We start from the raw sequence: 24,775 nt of genomic DNA on the forward strand, positions 1-24,775 counted from the left end.
ATGATAGGATTAGATACACAGCTCAGCAGACAGTATCACACAGGATAGTATTAGATACACAGCTCAGCAGACAGTATCACACAGGATAGGATTAGATACACGGCTCAGCAGACAGTATCACACATGATAGGATTAGATACCCAGCTCAGCAGGCAGTATCACATATTATAGGATTAGATACACAGCTTAGCAGTATTCTTTTTGCAGTATATCTATCACTATTATTCCAGTGCCCCCTAATATTGAGCCCTCCGATGTGAACCTTACTGTGGTGGAGACCCTCTCGGCCACGTTGGAGTGTCTGGCATCAGGAAGCCCTTTACCTGGTAAGTGACAGGACGATGTACATGGGTGGTCTCCAGTCACCAGACTTTGTGCTGTTACCGCCACATCCTGGAATATTCTATAATTCCGTGTCTGCAGAATTGAGGATATCAGTGTTTTGTCCTTACAGTGGTGTCCTGGTATAGAGGGGGCGAGCTGCTCTCTGCCATGCCTGGTATCACCCTGCTAAACGAGGGCAGGATCCTACAGATTGAGAGAGTGGGCACCACGGAGGCTGGAGAATACGTCTGTGTGGCATCTAACTCTGCCGGCAGCACTGAAGTGATCTACTCGCTGGAGGTCCATGGTGAGGGTCTAACTTTTTAATTGGGGGTCACACATTTATATTTGAGGTTCCTTGGACAAAGGATCTCATCATTGCCTCCATCATTTACCTCCTGCAGTGCCTCCCAGGATTGTGTCCATGACCGAGTTGGCCACCTTCCTGGTGAATGACCACGTCTGGCTGGAATGTAATGCTACGGGATTCCCAGAACCCAATCTCATGTGGCTGAAAGATAAAGTCCCCGTCTCCACAGCGAGCGCTGGGCTGCAGGTCCGTACTGGTATCAGCCCAAAGTCATCGCCCCGTACATTAGTCAGGGCTTATTATTGCCACTTGCTGAATAATATCCATTGTATCTGCCTCTCCCACCTATAGTTACAATAGCCTTGGCTTTATTAGTTAATAGTGTCGCATTGTCCAAATCATTATGTCTGTCTTTCTTTCTTTATCGTCAGATTTTGGAGCAGGGAAGGATCCTGTCCATATCTGCAGTCCACGTCTCCGACTCTGGGATATACACCTGTGTAGCTGTGAATTCTGCAGGCGAGGACGATCAGACCATAGACCTGCAGGTGTATGGTAAGTAATTGGGGCCATCATATGTACATACATTATAGAAGGGTAAAAATAAGGTATTAACGCAATATGATAGATGTAGCTCTGTATGATCTGCAGACGGATCCACACCGGTTTGGAGGCCACACACCTGCCACATTATAGGTTCATTGTTGAGTTGTCAGACTTCTGGGGTCATGTCCTAATGACCATTTTCCCCGTTATTATTTTGTACAGTGCCCCCGAACATCCTAGGAGAAGAGTTCAATACTTCTGCCACCATTAACCATGCCATGACTCTTGAGTGTGAAAGCAGCGCCATCCCACCCCCGACCATCACCTGGCTGAAGGACGGGCGGCCACTTCCTAAAAGAGCAGGAATCCGGGTTATACAGAACGGGCGCTTCCTACAGGTAAGGATTGGGAGACTGTATCACACATGATAAGATTAGATACACAGCTCAGCAGACCGTATCCCACATGATAGTACACTTGAGGTCACGGTCATACGTTCAGTATTTGCTCAGGATTTTTCATCAGTATTTGTAAGCCAAAACCAGGAATGGGTGATAAATACAAAAGTGGTGACGTGTTTGTATTATACTTCCCTGATTCTTCCACTTCTGGTTTTGGCTTACAAATACTGATGTAAAATACTGACCAAATACTGAATGTGTGAACATGGCCTCAGGCGTAGATACACACCTCAGCATCTCACTGTCCCAAGTGTATGTCTATGCAGGGTCCGCCTAGTGCTATGTCTGGTACATACATTATTCCGGTCTCTATATTACTTGGGTTACAATGTGAGTCTTCTCCTTGTAGATCGACCAGTCCCAGCTGCGGGATGCGGGGAGATACACGTGTGAGGCCTCCAATGAAGCCGGCCGCTCTGAGAAGCATTATAATGTCATCATCTGGGGTAAATGCCGGAAAGGTGAAATATTAATACATTTCATCTGGAACATTTATCACTCGCAGTGATATCTCACTCTTTTCTAGTTCCTCCTAATTTCCCTGTGGCCCCGGAGTCTCCCATGTCAGTCATTGAGGGTCAGCCGATCAGCTTTATCTGTGAATGTCAGGGGTCTCCACCTCCTGTGCTCACCTGGATGAAGAACGGTAAGCGCACAAGCCATGATTCTTATATTATGTCCACGGTACTAAAATGATCCATTCACTGGCCAAAATGCTGCAAATCTCATTATCCAGGGTCACCCTTAATTGATGAGGAACGTGCCCAGGTTGCCGCAGGAGGGCGATTGCTTCAGATCAGCAGGATCCAAGTATCCAATGAAGGAGTCTACAGCTGTGTGTGCAGCAATGAGGCCGGGAGCAGTCAGCGGGATTATGTTCTTGAGGTCTACGGTAAGCATCAGGGGACATTTGACATTTTCCCTTCTTGTGTTCCCATAATCTACCCCCTTCAGCTCAGTGCTCTGATACCATAGATCACCATGGTATCATTCACCGCTGCCTTCCTGTTGCCTATGGATAAAGAACCGCTTTATAAATTATGCTGATTTATTGAAATCTCTCACTTTGGTCTCCAGCTTTGCCTATAATAACCGGGAGCAGCCAGGTCCCCAGACAGATATCAGCCACAAGGGGCAGCCCGATCACCCTCGAATGTGTTGTCAGCGGGAAGCCACCACCGTCGGTGACATGGCTCAAAGATGGCTTCCCAGTAGGCAGTGGACCAGACTTGATCTTGAAGAACAAGGGTCAACAGCTGACCATAACCCGCGCTGATCCATCACAATCGGGACGCTATGTCTGTGTGGCTGTGAATGCGGCTGGACAGACGGATATTAAGTACGACCTCACGGTGCAAGGTGAACTGATGAAGTGGATTAACATTTGGTATTCTCCATCCATTTCCTCCTGCTGACGTCCATTTTTATATTCCATCTACTTCCAGTTCCACCTGAAATTGCAAATGTCCCATCAGAGTCCCAAAACGTGTCTGTCGTTCTGCACGGCCCCTTCACGCTCATCTGTGAAGCCAATGGGGTCCCTCCTCCATCCATCATGTGGTACAGAAATAAGGTCCCGCTAACCCCACAGGCGAATACTCACGTGCAGTCAGGTAAAGTCCTTGTCTATGATCTGGGGTCTGCAGTGTGAATTCATTCGGAAGATGTCATTGATTTATTGTACCCACAGTACGGTCCATAGAGATGGCTTATAAGGCTTCTTGTGCAGGAGCGTCCAGGAGGCGCTTCCTGGGGTGCATTTGCTGGGTGGCATGGGTGGGTGCCAGCAACCCATTCTGCTATGGTCAGGATGCTTAGATAAAGGGCTAATGTAGTAGACTAAATATTGGCACAAGTGCCCTTCTTCTATGGGACAGGGGTCCCACTGTCCAATCCAGCAATGGTACTTGACGCCAAATCTATGGCTATGTGAGCAGAAGCCCCGTCATGTAAGGAGCTTTCTCTTCTCTGTGATTGCACGGATACCCATATTCACACTTGTGATAACCCCTGATTAGTGTGATGATGATTGTTTTCGCTTGTTTAACCAGGAGGTCGGGTCCTCAAGGTGTTACATGCACAAAGAGAAGATGGCGGAGTCTACGCTTGTGTGGTGTTTAACGCAGCCGGAGAAGCCAGGAAGAAATTCATGGTCGATATCTTAGGTGTGACATCTATGTGTCCGGTGTGTGCAGATCTCATGTAATTTCTTCTATCGCCTAAAGAGGATGACCCCCAGGAGACACACCTCATATTCTCCCACCACCATATCTAGCGAGGTTATTCTGACTTGTGTAACCATTTGTGGAGAGAATAGATGATTAGATTGTGCTGCCGAGTGCAGAGACTGTGCATTGCTGTGCATTCCAGGTGACTGACTGGTGGTGACGGCCAAAAATGGCTGCAGAGCAGAACTGGCGGAGAGAGCAAGAAATCGGCACACAGTGATGGTGCAAGACAAGTTATGAAGAAATGCTCCTTACAAGATTTGCTTTCCAGTGATGTACCTTCTTTGTTGCAGTCCCACCTACCATTGAAGATGAGGAAGACGACAAACATTTCCGAGTAGCGGAAGGTCAGCCCATTCGTCTCCGCTGCCGAGCTTCAGGTAATAAGATTTTTTTTTTTAAACTGAGAGGCAAGTTTTTGTAGTAAGTAAAGATTGGTGCAAATGATACAAAATTCATCCAAATGGCATTTAAGATTTTCTGTAACTTGGCACATTTTAGCCTTATGGCACCAACATTTTGCACAAAAAATTTGGTTCAACCTTTTCGGCACAACCGTATAGTGCACGATGGGTTCAGAAATGTTGGCACTCATCTCTTGCACCAGTTTTTATGCGCATTACTTTGTCTGATAGTAGAAGGGCAGTGCGGACACATGGGCTAGTCACTGGATTGTTTTCTGCCCCATCAGGACATCCAGCGCCCAGTATCTCCTGGTTCAGAGATTCCCAGCCAGTTCTCAGTGGAGACGGCATCCATATCTCGGCAGATGGGTCCGAGCTGCTCATCGAAGCGGCCAGTGTCTTCACTGCGGGACATTACACCTGTCTGGCCATCAATCCCGTTGCTGAGACTAGCAAGTATTTTGTGTTAACAGTTTTGGGTAAGTTTACAATGTATGTGGGTGCCATAATGTTAATGTCTGTGACTGAAGTCTGGTACAAGAGACTTTTATATAACTTTGTCATCCCCTCACATGACCAGTGAGTCCCACCATTTCTGGAAACCTGGACGACGGGGCCGACGAGGATGTAATCGTCATTGTCAACAACCCACTGTCACTCATCTGTGAAGCTCTGGGATTTCCAGTACCGACTGTTACATGGCTGAAAAATGGCCAACCATTCCGAGAGTCAGACAACGTAAAGATGATGCCTGGTAACAATGCTTCAGTTCTGTATCCTTGTTAAAAAAAAAAGCAGGAGTCAGACAATATCTACAAAATAAAGGTTTTCACTAATTAGATTTTTTGTTTTCTCCCAGGAGGTCATGGTCTGCAAATTGTGAATGCCCAGGAAGAAGATGCCGGTCAGTACAGATGCCTGGTAACTAACGAGATCGGAGAAGCCATCCGGAATTATGAAGTTAAAGTTTTCAGTAAGTTGTTTTGTAATTTCGAACCAAGAGTGTATTAAAACGGTTTACAGTTTCTATGTACTGTATATGATGTTTAAAAGGATATTCCATTCAGAAGTATTTATCACCTATCCACTTGATCAATGGGGATCTGACCGCAGAGATCTTTGTAGATCACCAGAATGAGACCCCATTCTCCCCAGCCGCAAGTGAGTGGGCTATGAATGAAGTAACGGTGAAGTCCGAGTTCTGCTGCTCCACATCTATGGCACTGATGGAAAAAACGAGCACAGTAAGACTACAGCGGTGCGGCTGGGGAAACTGGGGATCAGAGTTCCCCCCTTCTGGTGATACATGAGGGAGCCCCATTTACACGTACATACAATGATTCTATCTTCATACTTGTCGGCAGCACAAGGTATGACGTGCTGCCGACAGCAATGATTTTCTGCCACCATGAACAGTCCGAGCACTTGTTGAACAAGCATTTGGCTCGTTCATCAGGTATCGGCAGTATGTAATGCAGGTAATCGGGAACGAGCGTTCTTATGAACTCGAGTACAAGGGCCTTTAACCAGATTTATGAAGTGCGACTTGTTTAAACGTCACAAATCTCACTCCAAGATGATGTAAAAAGTAGAAACCGCCAGAGACAGAAGTGTTTTATCTCATTTATCAAACGTTGTGCCGCATTTGCCACCGCAGCCACAAGAAAAATTGGCTTTAATAATTCCCACCTTTTATAAAATGAGGTCTGTGCGACTTTTCGGCTACTGGAAGTAAAAACATGAATATTTCCATTCCCTGACAGTAAGCAGAGAGAGGCTAACATCCCGGGATGATGTACAGTAACACACTGATTATTAAGGGCCCTGAAAAACGGGATTCTGAACAAAAATGTCCAACTAATATTTCTCTGACGCCCACGACGGCACCACGGAGAGAGGGGATCCGCACACCAAGGACAGGAAACCTACAGATAAAAAGGCGGTACCTCTCTCCTGCATCAGTTGGTTTCCTGTCCTTGATGGGAGACCTACAGATCCACCTCCGTCAGAAGGAAAGATTCTCCGTGGGAATTCCGGGGCCAATCAGCCGATCCAGGCAGCGGGGGCCCCCCTGCCTCGGCTAGATGTGGTGACCCGAAGCGCCACCGCTAGGGGCTGGTAGGCCTTTTTAGGGTGTGCGGAGAGAGGTGGCAGGACCAGGCCGCCTCTCTAGGAAGACTCACCAGCAGCAGCCGTGTCCAAGATTCATCTATGGATAGGAGCGATGTGGCTCCCTGGCGTCAGTCTGCAGCCTGAGCTCCCGGGAGTTCCGTGGAGTCAGCGTGCAGTAAGTGCGCGGCGCCATGTTGCCCCGTCTGCGCACACGCGGGAGGAGACGAGATTTCAAGCGGCACGAGCGCTGCGATCCTCGCCTAGTGCGCCTGCGCGGCCGTTGGAGAACTGCGCAGGCGCGGGATTTCGTGCTCGGGCCCGATCTGCACAGGCGCGGGATTCCAGGCGCAAGGCGAACTGCACATGCGCAAAAAAAAAAAATAAAAAAAAAATGGCGCCTTCCACCGCTATTTTAGCAGGTGCATCTGGGGGCAAAAACACTTCCAAGATGGAGACCGGCCAGTGCTCACCTGTGAGCGATGTGGAGCAGGTATCTCCCCTGCCCAGGGCATCTCCACAACCGACGCCGCAGCAGCAGCAGAAGCGACGAACCCAGAAAGGACACCAGGACTCTACTGGAGGGCGTTCTGGATCTCTGCGCAGCAAAGAGTCCAGCATAGCGTCCGGCTCAAGGGATAAAGCGAACATGGATCGTGCCCAACCGGGGAAGAAAAGCGCAAGTAAAACTAAACATAACATATGTGCCCTATGTAAAGAAGATCTTCCATCTTCATGGGAGAAAAGACTTTGCAGTATTTGTATTCAGCAGACAGTGTCAGAAGGCCTTCCCGGGTTTGCAGCAGATCTCAAAAACCTGATTAAAGTCCAGGTAGAGGAAACCTTTAAATCCCTCAAAGGAGGAAAAAAGAGAAGGAAGACTAAGCACAGATCTCCGTCTCCTGAATCGGGTGATTCGGGGGAAGATATGGATTCAGACTCATCTAATTCTTCCTCCTCATCCTCATCTTCATCTTCCTCGGGAGGCCGTAGTTGCTTTCCTATAGAAGTCCAGGTAGAGGTAACCTTTAAATCCCTCAAAGGAGGAAAAAAGAGAAGGAAGACTAAGCACAGATCTCCGTCTCCTGAATCGGGTGATTCGGGGGAAGATATGGATTCAGACTCATCTAATTCTTCCTCCTCATCCTCATCTTCATCTTCCTCGGGAGGCCGTAGTTGCTTTCCTATAGAAGAAACTGATAGTCTAGTTAAGGCCGTTAGGAACACTATGGGGCTGGCAGATCCTCACCCCAAAAGATCCGTTCAAGACATAATGTTCGGGGGGCTTGACCAGAAAAAGAGAAGGGCCTTTCCCCTTAATGAAAAAATCCAGTCTTTGATTAAAAAAGAGTGGAAAAAGCCTATAAGAAAGTCGCTACTGACTCCGAAAAAGAAGTATCCGTTCGATGACCATTCCTGTTCCTTCTGGGTAAGGCACCTAAACTGGATGTGGCAATTGCTAAGGCATCCAAAAAATATGCCCTTCCATTTGAGGACATGGGGGTCTTAAAAGACCCAATGGACAAGAAAGCAGATGGCTTCCTCAGAGGTTCATGGGAAGCGGCTGGTGGAGGCCTTAAACCAGCAGTCGCTGCCGCATGTACATCCCGCTCCCTGATGGTATGGCTAGACCAATTGGAAAGCCAGCTCAAATACAGGGCATCCCGAGACTCAATTTTAAATATGTTGCCCGTTATGCGTGGAGCTGCCGCCTTCTTGGCAGATGCCTCGGCGGACTCAATCAAATTATCCGCTAGGTCAGCAGTGTTTTCTAATGCCGCAAGATGGGCCCTCTGGCTAAAATGTTGGCCAGGAGACCTCCAGACCAAGTGTAAATTATGCACCATCCCCTGTGAAGGAGAGTTCCTATTCGGGCCCACTCTAGATGATATACTAGAGAAAGCGGGGGATAAAAAGAAATCTTTTCCCTCCCTGGGTTTCCCTTCATACAGAAGGCCCTTTCGGAGCAAGAGGTTCTTCCGAAGGAAGCCCGGAAAAAACCAAGATAGGTGGGAGGACAAGCAAAACAAAAACAAGGGTTTCATCTTCAACAAAAACCCTAACGATAACAAAAAACCCGCACAATAAATGCTTGCCCCAGGTGGGGGGAAGACTGGCCCTTTTCCTCTCAGCCTGGGAGAAAATTACCAATAGTCCTTGGGTATTGAACATAATAAGATCCGGACTGAAATTTAAATTTCAAAAACCCCCTCACCCCTCGTTCAGGACGACTTCACTAAGATCTTCGGAGGAAGAGCAGCTAGCATTAGAGAAAGAAGTCATGGGACTGGTAAACAAAGGGGCTCTCATGGAAGTTTCCCTTCAAGAAAGAGGTCAAGGGTGTTACTCCCCTCTGTTCCTGAGAAAGAAGCCGGACGGTTAATTCAGGACTATCATAAATCTGAAAGAGTTAAACAAATTCCTAGAAATCCAGCCTTTCAAGATGGAAACAATAAAAACCTCAATAAAAATGCTGTTTCCACTGTGTTTCATGGTAGTCCTGGATCTAAGGGACGCCTACTATCACGTCCCTATCCACAAAGATCACCAAAAATTCCTAAGAATAGCAGTCTATATAAGGGGGGTGGTATACCATTTTCAATTCTTGGCCCTACCTTTCGGGCTGGCTATAGCCCCGCGGGTCTTCACGAAAATAGTTGCGGAGGTAATGGCTCACCTGAGGGAGCAAGATACCCTGATAGTACCATACCTCAACGATTTTTTGATAATAGGTTCCTCTCCACAACACTGCGAGGAACAGCTGAAAACAATCAGACATTCTCTGGAAAAACTGGGCTGGCTAGTGAACTTAAAGAAATCCAGATTGTTACCATGCCAGATCCAGGAGTACCTGGGTCTCACTCTGGACTCTATAAAACAAGAATGTCGCCTTCCAGGGGAAAAAATCCAAAACATCATAAGTCTGGTATCCAGAAGGCGAGACACCCCCTCCATAACACTGCGCCAAGCGATGTCCCTCCTGGGATCCATGACGGCCTGCATCCCGGCAGTCCAATGGGCTCAATTACACTCAAGGGAACTTCAATGGCAAATCTTGTCAGAAGAAGTCTCTCTAAAAGGGAATTTAGAAGGTCAGCTCATTTTATCTCCAAACACAACTCAGTCTCTAGGCTGGTGGACGTCGCTAGGCAATCTTTCTCAAGGAATCCCGTGGGTGACTCCAGTATCCCAGGTAGTAACAACAGACGCGAGTCCCAGTGGGTGGGGGGCTCACCTGAACGACCTGTTAGCTCAGGGGAATTGGCCTCCATATCTGAAAAAAGCGTCCTCCAATATGAAGGAACTATTGGCAGTCAAATTTGCACTATTAGAGTTCCTGGGGCCCCTTCGGTCTCACCATGTCAGAATTATGTCAGACAACAAAGTGGTGATAGCATATCTGAATCACCAAGGGGGTACCCGTTCTCGGAGTCTGATGGAGATAACCAGCTCAATCTTCCGCATAGCCGAATCCAACCTTCAATCCCTATCGGGCCTGCATATAAAGGGGGTAGACAATTTCAGAGCAGACTACCTAAGTCGCTCTCGCTTGAAGCAGGGGGAATGGGAGCTGAATCAGTCGGTGTTCAGTCAAATCTCGGTAAAATGGGGCACACCAAACATAGACCTCTTCGCAAACCATCTAAACAAAAAAGTGAACACCTTTTGCTCAATAACACCGGGGGGGAACCCTGTTTCCCTAGATGCGTTCCTGATACCCTGGAACCATCAACTAGCATATGCGTTTCCCCCTATTGCTCTGATTCCAGCGGTGCTGAGGAAGATTCGGGAGGACGGGGCTCACATAATCTTGATCGCCCCATTCTGGCCGAAAAGGCCTTGGTTTTCCTGGATGATGAGAATGTCCATCTCCGATCCATGGGTACTATCGGATCTCCCGAACCTTCTCTCCCAAGGCCCAGTTCATCATCCACAGGTGGCAAGTTTGCACTTGACAGCTTGGCATTTGAAAGGGAGCTACTAGAAAGCAGGGGGTTTTCTCCAGGGCTAGTATCTACACTGTTACAAAGTAGAAAACCCGTTACAACCAGACAATACGGGAAAGTATGGGAAAGTATGGAAAAAATTCCTTTCATCTTCAGGCTTCAAAATGGGGGAGGGCGTCCCTCTTAATGCCATTCTGGAGTTTCTGCAGAATGGGTTAGAGTTGGGTCTGGCCACAAACACCTTGAAGGTTCATGTAGCGGCTCTAGGAGCTCTGTTCAACTATGATTTAGCAGGAAATCGATGGATATCTAGATTCATCAAAGCAGCCGGTAGATCAAGGCCTCTACCTGTAAAACCTACCCCTCAGTGGGATTTAAATTTAGTTCTTAGAGCATTATCTAAACCTCCCTTTGAACCCTTAGCGGATGCTTCAGTCAAAATCTTATCCCTAAAAACTTCCCTGCTAGTCGCACTCACTTCCGCACGTAGGGTCAGTGATATCCAGGCCCTATCCGCCAATCACGCAAATCCTGGATGATAGGGTCATCCTAAAAACTGACCCTGCGTATCTCCCAAAGGTGGCATCCCGTTTTCATAGGACACAAAAAATATCTCTGCCCTCCTTCTGTCCTAACCCCAAAAACAAAGAGGAAGAGGCGTTACATACATTAGATGTAAGGAGATGCCTGATACATTACATAGAAGCCACTAGGGAGAGTAGGGAGGATTCCTCTCTCTTTGTGTGTTTCCAGGGTCCCCGGAAGGGGAAGAAAGCATCTAAAGGCACCCTGGCAAGATGGATTACAGAGGCCATCAGCCTGTCATACTCGGCGAGTGGCGTACCCGTTCCGGGAAATATCAAGGCACACTCAACAAGAGCAGTGGCAACCTCTTGAGCGGAGAAGGCCGGAGGTTCTATTGAGCAGATATGTAAAGCTGCTACCTGGTCTTCACCGTCCACCTTCTATAGGCACTATAGATTGGACCTTACCTCCTCTTCAGACCTTACCTTCGGTAAAAGGGTTCTAGAAGCGGTGGTCCCTCCCTAATGTACAAATCTCTGCAAATCTCTCCGTGGTGCCGTCGTGGGCGTCAGAGAAAAATATAGTTCTTACCGATAACGGTATTTCTCTGAGCCCACGATGGCACCCGTACATTCCCTCCCTTCACTTCCTGGGTGTGCACATGAATATAGTGCCTTATGCTAATGGTATAATAGTCACGCGGTATCTCATGTTAAGTATTTAGGTAATGTTAAAAGCAAGTCTCTGTTCATAGTCTCCCATCGTTCTCTAGTAAACAACTGATGCAGGAGAGAGGTACCGCCTTTTTATCTGTAGGTTTCCTGTCCTTGGTGGGCGGATCCCCTCTCTCCGTGGTGCCGTCGTGGGCTCAGAGAAATACCGTTATCGGTAAGAACTATATTTTTTTTCCTTAGTTCCTCCGCAAATCACAAGGGCTGCCGGGGAGAATCATGGCGCCAAGGAAGTGAAGACCAAGGTGAACAGCACTTTAACCCTTCAGTGCGAGTCGCGGGCGGTGCCTAAACCCATCGTGCACTGGTACAAGGACGGGCAGGTCAGACACGTCTTACATATGCCACCATCTCTGCTGTCCATCACATTGAATATTGAACATGATGAGGTTTTACGTTTCAGCTGCTGGAAACCTACGGTGCGAGGCAGCTCTTGGGTGACGGACATGTGCTCCAGATCCAACCTATACGCCTCACCGACTCCGGGCGCTATACGTGTGTGGCCACAAATGTCGCTGGAGAAGACGAGAGAGAGTTTCAAGTGAATGTCCAGGGTTAGTGTCGGCCATATTTTACCATACAAGGGGTGTCAATAATTTTTATTAGCACTGATGAGTTCCAGTCTCCTTTTTATTGAGGCCACCGCCCTCGGTCTTTGCCCCGGGGGGTTCTTCATAATGAAGTCTATCCCCCCACTGGCTTCCTGCTGACCTACTTCTACACAACAGCTAGCTGAACAAGCAAGGCTGCAGTGTAAAGTATGGAAAAAGGACAGATAAGTCTCAGATGAGGCAGGAGGTGGATATTAAACTACCTCTGACTTCGATACAGTATGTGTTTTAATTATTTTATACTACTCTCCTTAATAATGTGTTGTCTCTGCTCTAGTCCCCCCAATATTTCACAGGCCGGGGGGCTCCAGCGCTGCCTTTGAGCTGGCATTCCGTGAGGATGAGGATGAAGAACTCACAGAACATAGAGAGGTGGTCGCCTCCAATCCCATCTCTTTATATTGTGATACTAACGCCATCCCACCCCCGACACTGACCTGGTACAAGCACGGAAAGCCGGTGTCTGAGTCCGACGGGACACTGGTGCTGCTGGGTAAGAGGATAACAGTATAGTAACATCTATAATGGAAGGAAGGCTTGAGAAAATGATCCTACCTGCATCATCTCTCTCTGGGGGACCCATGCTGTCCGTCATGACACAGATAACTCAATGATTTTATTCAGCGCTGTGCAATGCTTCACTGTCCCTGTGGGGGCGCTGCAGAGAAATTTAACACTAACTGGGAGGTTTCCGCCCATTAATACTGATCGCTGTAGGTCCCATTGAAAAGACTGCACATCCCTAGCAAATAGTCTGCCTCCAAGGACTATTCAGCCCGACTCTGAGCCTGATGTGTATGTAATCCCCGCATGGATGACCTAGCTTCCAATGTTCTGTCATTTTCAGATGGGCGCATCCTGCAGATCCCCGTCGCTCATGCAGAGCATGCTGGGAAATACACCTGTGAGGCGACTAATGAAGCCGGAGATGACAGACTGCATTATGAACTTGCGGTTCTGAGTGAGTGACATCTCCAGTTCTCTGACTGTATCATCACATTGTCACCATTCTGTTTGATTACTGAGTGTGACGATCGGGCGATTCTTCTCCTGTCCATGGATCCTCATTTTCCATGTCCCATGATGACTTTTCCAGCTCCTCCAGTAATCCTCGGAGAGGTGGACGGACTGATACAGGAGGTCTCTGTTATATACAACCAAACGGCTGAGTTACGCTGCAACGCTACAGGCATCCCTCCACCAACAATTACATGGCTGAGGAACGGACTGACCCTGACAACTGCGGACCAGTATGAAGTCCTGGAGGAAGGACGAAGGCTACAGGTGGGACCATAATACAGGATCATGGTGATTGGGATCTTCACGATGTCGGTAACCGCAGGTGGGGTTCACAACCTCACACAAGATATACAGGCTGGTTGTCAGCACTAAGAGATGAATGCCCTGTCTTCCCCAGCTGATGCAAGTGTGTATTTTAGCAGATCTAAGGATTGTCGAGTCTCGGTAATCCGTTGCCTCATTAGCACGATATGTACAGGCCGTTCCTGTGAAATCACTGCCTTCTTATTTCCTTTCCTAACAGATCCACTCGGTGCAGGTGACGGATATAGACAGCTATGTGTGTGTGGTAGAGAATCCAGCCGGATTTGCGGAGAGACTCTTCACCCTGATGGTTCACGGTGAGAACATGGTTGCAGAAATGGTGGTTCCTGCTGTTCTAGGGCATTTGGGTCGTTGGTCTCGCCCCACTAGGTCGTTGGTCTTGCCCCACTCGGTTGTTGGTCTTTCCCCACTCACTCGTGGGTCTCGCCCCACTCGCTCGTTGTTTTCGACCCTACTCAGTCATCGCCCCACTCGCTCGTTGTTTTCGACCCTACTCAGTCATCGCCCCACTCGCTCGTAGGTCTGGCCTCACTTGCTCATTGGTCTCGCCCCACTCGGTCATTGGTCTCGCGCCCCTTGGTTGTTGGTCTCGCCCCACTGGGTCGTTGGTCTCACCCCGCTCGGTCGTTGGTCTCGCCCCGCTCGGTCGTTGGTCTCGCCCCGCTCGGTCGTTGGTCTCGCCCCGCTCGGTCGTTGGTCTCGCCCCGCTCGGTCGTTGGTCTCGCCCCACTCGGTCGTTGGTCTCGCCCCACTCGGTCATTGGTCTCGCGCCCCTTGGTTGTTGGTCTCGCCCCACTGGGTCGTTGGTCTCACCCCGCTCGGTCGTTGGTCTCGCCCCGCTCGGTCGTTGGTCTCGCCCCGCTCGGTCGTTGGTCTCGCCCCGCTCGGTCGTTGGTCTCGCCCCGCTCGGTCGTTGGTCTCGCCCCGCTCGGTCGTTGGTCTCGCCCCACTCGGTCGTTGGTCTCGCCCCACTCGGTCGTTGGTCTCGCCCCACTCGGTCGTTGGTCTCGCCCCACTCGGTCGTTGGTCTCGCCCCTCTCGGTCGCTGGTCTCTCCTCACTCGGTCCTTGGTTTCTCCCTACTCGGCCCTTGGTTTCTCCCTACTCGGTGGTTGGTTTCTCCCTACTTGGTGGTTGGTTTTTCCCTACTCGGTGGTTGGTCTCTCCCCACTCGCTCCTTGGTTTTTCCCTACTTGGTCGTTGGTTTCTCCCTACTTGGTCGTTGGTTTCTCCCTACTTGGTCGTTGGTTTCTCCCTACTTGGTCGTTGGTTTCTCCCTACTTGGTCGTTGGTCTTGCCCTACTCGGTCGTTGGTCTCGCCCTACTCTGTCGTTGGTCTCACCCCTACTCGGTCCTTGGTTTCTCCCTACTTGGTCCTTGGTTTCTCCCTACTCGGTAGTTGGTCTCGGCCTAGTCTTTCGTTGTTCTCACCCTACTCGGTCGTTGGTCTCTCCCTACTCGGTCGATGGTCTCAACCCTACTCGGTCGTTGGTCTCGCCCTACTTGCTGGATTTGGCTGTCTTGTATTATTTATGTCCTTTTTCTTTTTAGTTCCTCCGAGAATACTTGGAGCAGGAACTGAAAATGTCAGCGCCGTCCTGCACAGCTCCATCTCCCTGGTGTGTGACGTGCAGTCTCATCCCTCTCCGGAGGTGACCTGGTACAAAGATGAACAGAGCCTTCAGCCTGGAAAAGGATTCCTCATTATGCCAGGTACATATTACATGCTGCGCCCCTGAACTGTCCATACACAGGTGTGATGTTGTCCTCCGATTGCTGCAACTTTTAAAGAATTTGGTCGGATTTGATGCAATTTTACAATTTATATTATTGCTAACAAATTCTGCTCTATAGAGGTAATATAGGAGAACCCTTCAATGTCACCCAGGGCACCGAGCGCTTGCAATGTCTCTCATTCTGCGGGACTGCGGAGGGGGCAGTAACCGCTGATTGCCTGGGGTCACAGCATTGGGGTGATCAGCTGGTTGCTGGTGTAGCACCCTGCATAAATCAGCTGTCCATAGCAGACAACTCCATACTGACATATGCAGATCGCTCTTAGTACATTATGGGGACACATGCGATATCTGAGTGACTTTCTAGTCCTATATTGATCCTTCTGTTCATTCTTCAGGGGGACAGGTCTTACAGATCGCTCGCGTCCAGCTCTCAAACCAGGGAACCTATACATGCAAAGCACAAAATCCAGCAGGATCTGCAGAAAAACGTATATATTTCACAGTCCATGGTAAGTGCTAGCCCGCAGGCCAGATACCCACCCACAAGGTGGTAGACCTGCTTATCTTTTATGGGACAGAGGGCCCTTTAATCTCCCAAAGACCTGGCTGCCTAGAGGCAAGCGATTGCACCCTTCGCTTCCATAAGGTTGGATTCAGAGAAACGTCTGAAAATTTGTCAGATTTCCATCGGTATCGTCATCCCTATTACATCCATGTGCCATTGGTGCGTCATCCACGTGTCCATTTTTTATATCAGTATGACATCTTACTTTATACATCAACAGTTACAAAAATGTAGAAGAGCCAAAACCGTTCCATATATTAATAACTGCAATGTATCCATAAATGGATGCAACACGGATGATCCACATGGGAGCCATTTTTTTTGCGCACCCATAGATTTGAATGTGTGAGTCTCATCCGGAAGAGCACAGTTCATGCTCCAATTTTAGTTTTCACCCTGGCAATCAGTCCGTGGGAAGAGATTCCCACATGGACAGCCCTAATCAATACCCTTGATGAATGTGATACCTGATATTAACCTGTTCAGACCATGTACGTATGATACGCTAATCGGAACGAGCCCTATACCTTCTAATTTATTAACGAGGTTGGACTAATTCTTGCTACCATGTCTTATTATATCCAGCTCCACCAAGTATCAAAGAGCCCCCACCAGGGACCAAGGAGACCACTCTCCATCTTGGAGGCCCCCTAACATTAGTGTGTGAGCCTGATACCATGCTCGAGTCCACCATTGTGTGGTATAAGAATGGGCAACCACTCAACGAGGGCAGCGGCGTCTCCATCCAGAACAGCGGTCAGCGGCTGCAGATCCGGGATGTGACGGTGAGAGATTTCTCTGAATAATGGCTGCCAGGTAATGAATTGCACGTTCTGGAGCCTATTATACTTTGCACTGATTGCTGTCAGTGAACGGGAAGAGTCTTCTTACCTTTAGCAGCATGAAACCTGCAGTGATCTAGTCCTGTTCACACAGCGGACAGTTCGTGTCATGCGTCTCTTTGCGCAGCACATTTCCAGAGCAGGTTTTTAGCCTCTGAATATAAACAAACAAGAATCCATTGAAAGCAAGCAGAGATCTTAACTTTTGTATAGACCTTACTGAGTGTGAGTGCCTGTTACTTCTCAGGCATCAGATAAAGGAGTTTACACCTGTAAGATGAGCAACGTGGCCGGAGACGCCGAGCTGAGCTACACAGTGATCATACAAGGTGAGTGCCATGTGTCCTGGTCGGGACGTCCCTCTGTACATGGGAGGTTTGTGGAGATGGCGCCACCTCTAATACCTGCGATTCTTCTCCGTATGCAGTGCCGACATCCATCAATCATCCACAGAACGAAACCGTCCAACTGATGATTGGGAACTCCATCGTCCTGTCCTGTGAGGCCGAAGGCTTCCCCCCTCCCAGGATCACATGGCTCAAGGATGGGGAACGTATAGGTAAAGACACAGGGATAGTCAAAATGGATGTCGTATAAGGTGCAGGTACAGCAGCTCAGCAGTCAGTATCACACATGGGATTAGATACATAGCTCAGCAGTCAGTATCACACAGGATAGGATTAGATACATTGCTCAGCAGACAGTATCCCATATGGCAGGATTAGATACACTGCTCAGCAGCTCAGTATCACATATACTAGGATGAGATACACCCACTGAACAATTTCTGAGTGTGGCGGATACTTATGCCCTGTAATTACCCCGCAGGTTATAATTGCACTGTGCTGTAATGTATGGTTTCCCGTCTGCCGCTGTATAACACCTGGTGTTGGCATTTTATTATTGTAATTATGTGTTTTTCTTGCTGTTTGCAGAACATGCCGGTCAGTCGGGGGTGATCGTAACTGGAAGCCGCCTGCAGATCAGTCGCGCACAACCTGCCCACGCGGGACAGTACACCTGCCTGGCACAGAACGCCCTGTCTGAGGCTCACAAGGACTTCCAGCTGCTGATACAAGGTCGGGCATGAACACTGGTGCTTACACCTAAACCTATAACATGTGTCATTATATTCTGTCATCACTAAGTATTTCTATTTTGCAGTGGCCCCAAGAATCTTCGGGTCCAACCTTCCTAGTGAGCGGATTATCCAGGTGACCCGGGAAGTGACACTGGAGTGTCCAGCGGAGGGCACACCGCCACCCCAAATATTATGGCTGAAGGATGGGGGACCCCTAGATTTATTCTCTTTCCCAAACATCCAGTGAGTATATTGTATGGTGTCATTGTGGACGGTTGTTCAGTTCTAGGTCACTTTGCTTTGTCTTTACATTTCTTCTAGTTCACAGATCTCCACTTGCTGTCAGGAACTATCTTGTTTCCATCAGATCTAGTTCCTTCAGAATATCAATAAATCAGCTTGTAATCCTTTACATAGAGACTGTCTATATTGATACATTGTAACAAACCCTGAGCTGTGTGAACAGGATGTTACAAAGAATCTTTTCAATGACAGCAAGCATTTAAAACATACAATAATAAAAGCTTGCGCAACTTTTCATTGTACAATAATTAAACTTAATTTACTGGGCCGACCCTTTAACACTTTCACTGCTGAGTATGGAGGCGCATAGATTGGTGATCGATGGGACTGAGCTGAGCGCACCCTTGCCTGTAAGTTTCTTTCCATGTCCTGTTTTCCCAGGCTTTCTCCAGATGGACGATCCTTGGTCCTCACCTCAGTCCAAGCCTCTGACTCCGGGCGCTATACGTGTCTGGCGCGTAACATCGCAGGAGAAGACACAAAGGTTTTTATCCTGAACATTCTCGGTGAGTGAGATGACAATTCTGTGAGATGTCGCCACCATCATTGGGCAGGGGCAGAACAACTATTTTATGTCTGAAATGTATTTTTATATTTTCTTGGGTCTTTTAGCCCCTCCAGTGTTTGAATCTGGTGAAAACGTCTCGGAGACCCTCAGCAGTGCTCCTGGATCACAGGTGACCCTCGAATGCCAAGCCAGCGGCTCCCTGCCCATGCAGCTGACCTGGGTGAAGGACGGAAATCAGCTGTCTGCTTCTCGCTTCCTCAGAATCTCTTCAGGAGGGCGAATTCTCCGGTAAGAAATCGGATTCATCTGCGTTTTCAGCACAATGTTTGCGCAGAGCAGGGGAGACATGCCTACATCCTATCGTGAGCCCCTCTGGGTACTAGAACTAATGTGAAAAAGCATCAGCATAACCATTGTAACATGCAATCTCTCCAGGAGGCATCACTCGCTGCATAGTCCTTATACATATTGTTCCTTTCCTCTGGCAGGATATCTCATGTGCAAGTGTCAGATGCAGGAGTTTACACATGTCTAGCATCAAGCCCCGCTGGAACCGCAGAGAAGAGCTTCACCCTTCTGGTAGAGAGTAAGTACTGAGCTGTGCATGCACCAGAAAGGGTTTATTTAGCTGTACGTTCTTCCTACAGTGATAATCCTGAGGCTCGTGTTGTAGAATAGATGTGTCCTATGGGTTATGCTTCAGAGCTGAAGTCATAATTCTGCTCAATGTTATTGGAACCAACATCACGAGAATATCTTCAAATGACTAATCGGTGGCGCTCATGAGCTGTGGAGCCCGGAGAGCAGAGTACAATACGGTCAGACTTCAGGTTTTGGAGACTGGCCACAATTTTTCTTTATGGCATGAGCTAAAGCAGTCATGATACTAGAAAAACAGACTTTATCCATCTATTTTATGTTTTACCGGTGCTGCCCCCTTCATGGTGTATGTCTCCTAATACTATACTGTATGTGTCATGGTCAGCCCTGCCAGTGGTGGAGCAATCGGAGAGTACAGAGGAGGTCACCGCTATCCAGGGATCTTCTGTCACATTCACTTGTGAAGCTCATGGTTCTCCACTACCTTCACTGTCGTGGGAGAAAAATGGCGAGCCGCTGAATCTTCAGAGTAACCTCCTGCCCAATGGGCTAGGAACCCGACTCTACCTGGAGTCCGTCCATGCTGGGGATTCGGGGCTGTACTCCTGCACAGCCCTCAATGTGGCCAGGAAGGTCAGCAAACACTTCCGTCTCGTAGTGCTTGGTAAGTATATTGGATAAACTTTCCCAGTATCTGATCTGTTTGGACCATGCCTACGTCGTTTTCACCCTCCAGCTCCTTGGAGAGATCATTTTGATGTGCACGCTGTCTGTATTATGTCTGAGAATCCTACAGTGCTATAACCAGGGTGTTCATGTTCTGCGTCCTAGAACCGCCGAGGATCGAGGGTCCTCCCCACCCAACAGAAGTAGCAGTTGCCGTGAATGAACCTCTGCAACTAACGTGCCATGCAGTCGGCTTTCCATCTCCAGATGTGACTTGGGAGAAAGATGGGCGACCTTTATCACGGCCAGATTTGCTTGCAAGAAATGGGACGGTGCTAAAAATTGAGAGAGTGAAGGTGAGTAGTCCTGGGTTCATAAATGAGCCATTAAAGCCATGAGTCCCATGTTGGATTTGTTTTCAATTGATGCAGCACAGTTTGGTTCTTATGTGCAGTAACTGAGGGAAATCCTGCTGTGGCTCCCGCACACTTTAGATAAAAATCTTATAAACTGTGTGGGGTCTCCCGAATCTCTGCCACCAGATAATTTCAGGGGAGAGAAGGATCTGGCCTGCTGAATTCCACAGTATGATCCTTTTGATCCAGGACAGAGGAGTCTGTCAGCCGCTCTCCCAGAGAACAGAGGAATGCTCTGCTGAAGCTGATCATCCCTGTGTATAGGAACGCTCCATAGTCGGGAGACATAGACATATCAGCTATGTGTACTCCGGCCACAAGGCCCAGCTTCATGCTGTGCAACAAGAAATGTTTGTCATGTCGAATATCTTGATGGATGGGCTGCTTGTGTCCTTAGTCTCTGGGCCCCTCTTCCCCCTGTCAATCACAGTGTGAGCTTCTTTGTATTGACACACCCTAGAACCAATGCATTATCATGACACAGTGTGAAAGGTCCTGGAGGGGCTGTAGTGAAGCTTCTCCTATGACCGTATCTGTACTCACTCGTATGTGTGAGGTTAGTAGTTTTATAATGCACCATGTTGCGTATTGCATGGTTCATGGCTGCACGTCCTGATTATGAGGATGTAAGATTTACAATGGTATATAACTCTTGCTCTAGGTTGAAGATGCTGGAATCTATGTCTGTGTGGCAAGCAGCACGGCCGGAAGAGACACCAGGGCAACCTGGGTACGACTGAAAGGTGAACATTTTTTGTAGATTAATCAAATATCTTGTGTATATCTTGTTCAAGTGAAATGCAAAAATTGGAACTGTTTTCTTAAAGTATTTTCCAAAAACAGCGCTGCCCCCCGTTCACAGGGTGTGCATAGTATCACAGCTCGTTTCAATGGGTCTGCAGTGCCAGACAAAGTGGAGCCGTGGTGCTGTTTTTTCTAATCTGAACCCTTTTTCCAGTACCTCCCAGTGTCATTGGTCCTGATGAACCTCGTTCACTCTCGGTGTCCATTGGAGGACAGCTGGTCCTGGAGTGTAGGGTAGAAGGAGACCCGCTCCCATCTATTCAGTGGTTTAGAGGAGAAGCGCCTCTCCAGGTATGATGAGGATCCTTGATGTCTCCATGATTTCAGCAATGTCACATACCTGTCACTGTGTGAAAAGTCCTGGCAGGGCAGCTGTGAAGCTTCCCCTATAACAGTAGTTACATGGGGAACGTTCTACAAAGAGATCCCATGGACTGCGGTGTCGGTGGGCCATAGATTTCTAGATGTAATAATAGAATGACATTGATGCATATTTTTCCTGTTGCTCCAGATGGACAGACGTGTCCAGACTTTGTCTAAGGGCCGTTACATTCAGATTCACAGCCTGCAGGCTTCTGACAGTGGGGAATACACCTGCATCGCTTCCAACCCAATAGGCAGCTCCAGCCTGAAGTTCATCGTGGAAATACACAGTGAGTGAATATCCCTGGGCGCATAACCACGTCTTATATGGTCACGGCAAAGATGTTCATGTGACACGTTACATTGTAGTTGCACCGTCCATCTTACCGGGACCTTCCGTGGTCAGTGCGTCTGTCAACCAAACAGCCATATTACCGTGCTGGGCTGAGGGGCTCCCCCCGCCAGTTGTAACCTGGAAAAAGGACGGCAGCCTGCTCTCCGAGGAGACGTCCAGGTAACATAGCGCAATCCCTGAGCGTTCTCCATCAACCATCGCATATCATACTAAGAAGACCTCGCCTCTTGTTCCAGACTCGAGTTTCTTAAAGATGGCTCCCTGCGCATCCCACAGACTCTTCTGCAGGATTCTGGATATTATCTTTGCACAGTCTCTAACTCTGCAGGAATAGCTCGCCGCGGGGTTGAACTACGAGTTTACGGTAATAGCAGAACAAAAATAATATATAGTGAAGCCGAACTGAACTGTAAGATAAAAGAAGAGTCATTTTATTATTACCTTCCATTACTTCTACTCATCCTGAGTTACTGCCTCCGACATATTCAGAATTTTGCAGCTTCAGAGCTGAAATCTCCCAGTTTTTTCAGTGTCTACATCGATGGGGACTGAATAGTCATGTAATGTAGGAAAATCAAACTACCCTATACATTACAGGAACTCGTTATTTTGGGGTGTCAGATTACAAACTTGCTGACTGTTTTCAATAAACAGCAGAATTGAGAGTGCAGCTCTAGAGTATTGTTCCCTTTCCACATTTGTGGTCTCTGATTATACTGGAAACCATAATTCATCCCCCATTGCATGACTGATGCTACCAGGGACCAGCGGACCCCGATTGACTTGTGGGGTTACATCACGGTTTGCGTTGTTTTGGCAGTAAAGAATTTGCATTTACTCTTTTTGTCATCTTCCAGTTAATGGCGGCTTCTCCGAATGGCAGGAATGGGGTCCCTGTACTAGAAGCTGTGGCCAGGGCGTACAAGAGAGAGTCCGCATGTGTAATAACCCCCCTCCAGCCAATGGAGGAAGACCCTGCATGGGGAGAGACGTGGATGTGAGAGCCTGCAGCCTGCCTCTCTGCCCAGGTACCGCATGCTGCAGTGAGGAGGCGCATTGCTGACCTGCACCTGATTGACCTGTAATGTAGGGGTTTCTGTCCTTGCCTCTCAGTGGACGGAGGGTGGACTGGTTGGAGCAGTTGGTCTCAGTGTTCGGCGTCCTGTGGTGAAGGATCCAGACACCGCACCCGATCCTGCTTCTCCCCACCGCCACAAAATGGGGGAAAATCCTGTTTCGGAAAGGACACAGAAACCGAGACGTGTCAGCTGCCACAATGCCGAGGTATCCCAGTCATTATTAGGGAGAGATGGGTAAGAGAGAAACTGATCCAACCACCACGAAAAAGGCATATTTTCCATTGTTATCGCTCTCCTAATAAATAGTTTCTAAGAAGCCAAGAAGCCGCCTGAATATGTCAGTGTCGCTGCAGAGGGGAAGATGGACGCTCCTGTCTCTTACTATTGAGTGTACATTCATGTTTACCTGCAGGGGTGGACCATGTCTATGGATGTGGGCAAGAGCGTTTCCATTCGCTGGCAGCAAGCAAACCTTTTGTAGCAATGAACAATTGAAAGAAACACAAAGTAAATTAGAAAGTTGTTGAACTGTTCTTGACTCAATGACTGGTCTTCCCTTTCTCAGCTGTTGCCTCTCGAGTTCGCGCCAGTCTAATTGGCATCATTAACGATCAGGATTTTGGACTCTCGTCACTCAGCGCCAACATGACGGAGAACCCACATGCCCGAGCCACCACAATCAGCAGCAGCATTGAGAACATCCCTGCTTCCATAGGTGAGTGCCACCATGACTATGTACAAACCCACCGAGCTGCAGATGTAATACTGCTCCTCCAGACATTTTCCTTACATCCACAAAGACAGTAATATTCAGTATGTTACCATCCAGGACCCCTGATGAAAGTGCTGGTTTCCATGATTGCCCCCCTATATTGGTCTGCCGCATTCCCCTATGATGGCACCATTAATGGCTTCAGCCTCACCAAAGGAGTTTTCAGGAAAGAGTCTCAGGTGGAGTTTGGGACAGGTAAGTCCTTAGCCTCCATTAGAACCCGTCTGTGCAGGGGCGTCCTTTCCCTACACAGAGCTTTAACATACAGAAAACCCCTTTAAGGCTTCCCCTGGCATCAATCATGAGATAAGAAGATCATTGATCTTGTGCTTCAGGCGAACAGCTCCGGATCACTCACATCGCTCGAGGGCTGGACTTTGACGGGACCCTGTGGTTTGATATAGTGATTAATGGATTTATACCGGAGTCTCTCGCCTCCTCTGATACCGTCCTTCAGGTAACGGCGATGCCATAAACTCAAGACCGTGGGCTGGGGGAGACAGCGTGATCTGGACCTGTGCTGTATATCTAGTGTGGTCTCCTGACCGCCGTATCTCGGTCTGTCCCTTAGGACTTCACGGAGACCTATGTGCAGACAGGCGCGGGACAGATCAATGCCTGGGCTTCACCAACCTTCACCAAGGACGGCAGTGTCCTCTCCCTGCGCTGTAACCACACGGTGGAGTACAGCCCACCCCTGGGCCGCCAGATAAAGAACGCCCAGAGGCTGCACATTACCTCCCTCCAATCCTCATATATCCCTGAACTGGAAGAACTGCAATTTCAGCTCACAGCTTCACTTCAAGGAGGTTAATGAGACGCAGACTTTACTTTGTGTCACAAACCTTTTTTTCTCTTCTACATCATTTTTCATTTAAATGCAACCTGCAGTGTAAAGAATGGCGGCTTTCATTCTGGTCATCACCATGTGTATCCATGTGAGTAAAATGGGGTCAGTATGACTTAATATTCGCAGCTCACACCTTGTGTTTTCATCTTCCAGGATTGAATGGGGGAGCTTGTCCTGCGGGCTTTGTCCTCTCCAGAGACTCCTACTGTACTGGTAAGAGCTTTATATACAGAAATGATGGCTGTTGTCCTACAGTCTGCATCCATCATCTGGGCGAATCTGAGGCCATATTA

The 24,775-nt window shown here is 48.4% G+C and overlaps 1 protein-coding gene across 1 annotated transcript in view; it reads left to right on the plus strand.

Moving 5' to 3' along the window:
• HMCN2 (hemicentin 2) overlaps window positions 1–24,775 on the plus strand; it is a 196,714-nt gene that overhangs the window by 149,732 nt on the left and 22,207 nt on the right. Inside the window, exons 37-81 of the mRNA XM_077284766.1 lie at window positions 231–326; window positions 455–631; window positions 729–880; window positions 1,066–1,189; window positions 1,403–1,578; window positions 1,991–2,087; window positions 2,168–2,287; window positions 2,378–2,533; window positions 2,719–3,000; window positions 3,087–3,254; window positions 3,693–3,806; window positions 4,163–4,249; window positions 4,561–4,752; window positions 4,854–5,027; window positions 5,133–5,246; window positions 11,769–11,908; window positions 11,989–12,139; window positions 12,474–12,689; window positions 13,044–13,157; window positions 13,293–13,480; window positions 13,740–13,836; window positions 15,091–15,252; window positions 15,674–15,787; window positions 16,429–16,628; window positions 16,933–17,014; window positions 17,113–17,244; window positions 17,621–17,764; window positions 17,850–18,009; window positions 18,451–18,575; window positions 18,682–18,865; window positions 19,066–19,163; window positions 19,563–19,841; window positions 20,009–20,199; window positions 20,921–21,002; window positions 21,218–21,354; window positions 21,575–21,716; window positions 21,796–21,940; window positions 22,018–22,145; window positions 22,639–22,809; window positions 22,895–23,065; window positions 23,426–23,575; window positions 23,690–23,827; window positions 23,968–24,089; window positions 24,204–24,441; window positions 24,636–24,695. Of these exons, the coding sequence (XP_077140881.1) occupies window positions 231–326; window positions 455–631; window positions 729–880; window positions 1,066–1,189; window positions 1,403–1,578; window positions 1,991–2,087; window positions 2,168–2,287; window positions 2,378–2,533; window positions 2,719–3,000; window positions 3,087–3,254; window positions 3,693–3,806; window positions 4,163–4,249; window positions 4,561–4,752; window positions 4,854–5,027; window positions 5,133–5,246; window positions 11,769–11,908; window positions 11,989–12,139; window positions 12,474–12,689; window positions 13,044–13,157; window positions 13,293–13,480; window positions 13,740–13,836; window positions 15,091–15,252; window positions 15,674–15,787; window positions 16,429–16,628; window positions 16,933–17,014; window positions 17,113–17,244; window positions 17,621–17,764; window positions 17,850–18,009; window positions 18,451–18,575; window positions 18,682–18,865; window positions 19,066–19,163; window positions 19,563–19,841; window positions 20,009–20,199; window positions 20,921–21,002; window positions 21,218–21,354; window positions 21,575–21,716; window positions 21,796–21,940; window positions 22,018–22,145; window positions 22,639–22,809; window positions 22,895–23,065; window positions 23,426–23,575; window positions 23,690–23,827; window positions 23,968–24,089; window positions 24,204–24,441; window positions 24,636–24,695 (6,690 nt within the window). The remainder of the gene's footprint in view (window positions 1–230; window positions 327–454; window positions 632–728; window positions 881–1,065; window positions 1,190–1,402; window positions 1,579–1,990; window positions 2,088–2,167; window positions 2,288–2,377; window positions 2,534–2,718; window positions 3,001–3,086; window positions 3,255–3,692; window positions 3,807–4,162; window positions 4,250–4,560; window positions 4,753–4,853; window positions 5,028–5,132; window positions 5,247–11,768; window positions 11,909–11,988; window positions 12,140–12,473; window positions 12,690–13,043; window positions 13,158–13,292; window positions 13,481–13,739; window positions 13,837–15,090; window positions 15,253–15,673; window positions 15,788–16,428; window positions 16,629–16,932; window positions 17,015–17,112; window positions 17,245–17,620; window positions 17,765–17,849; window positions 18,010–18,450; window positions 18,576–18,681; window positions 18,866–19,065; window positions 19,164–19,562; window positions 19,842–20,008; window positions 20,200–20,920; window positions 21,003–21,217; window positions 21,355–21,574; window positions 21,717–21,795; window positions 21,941–22,017; window positions 22,146–22,638; window positions 22,810–22,894; window positions 23,066–23,425; window positions 23,576–23,689; window positions 23,828–23,967; window positions 24,090–24,203; window positions 24,442–24,635; window positions 24,696–24,775) is intronic.

The sequence above is a fragment of the Ranitomeya variabilis genome, chromosome 2 (genome assembly GCF_051348905.1).
Source record: "Ranitomeya variabilis isolate aRanVar5 chromosome 2, aRanVar5.hap1, whole genome shotgun sequence".
Lineage (NCBI taxonomy): Eukaryota > Metazoa > Chordata > Amphibia > Anura > Dendrobatidae > Ranitomeya > Ranitomeya variabilis.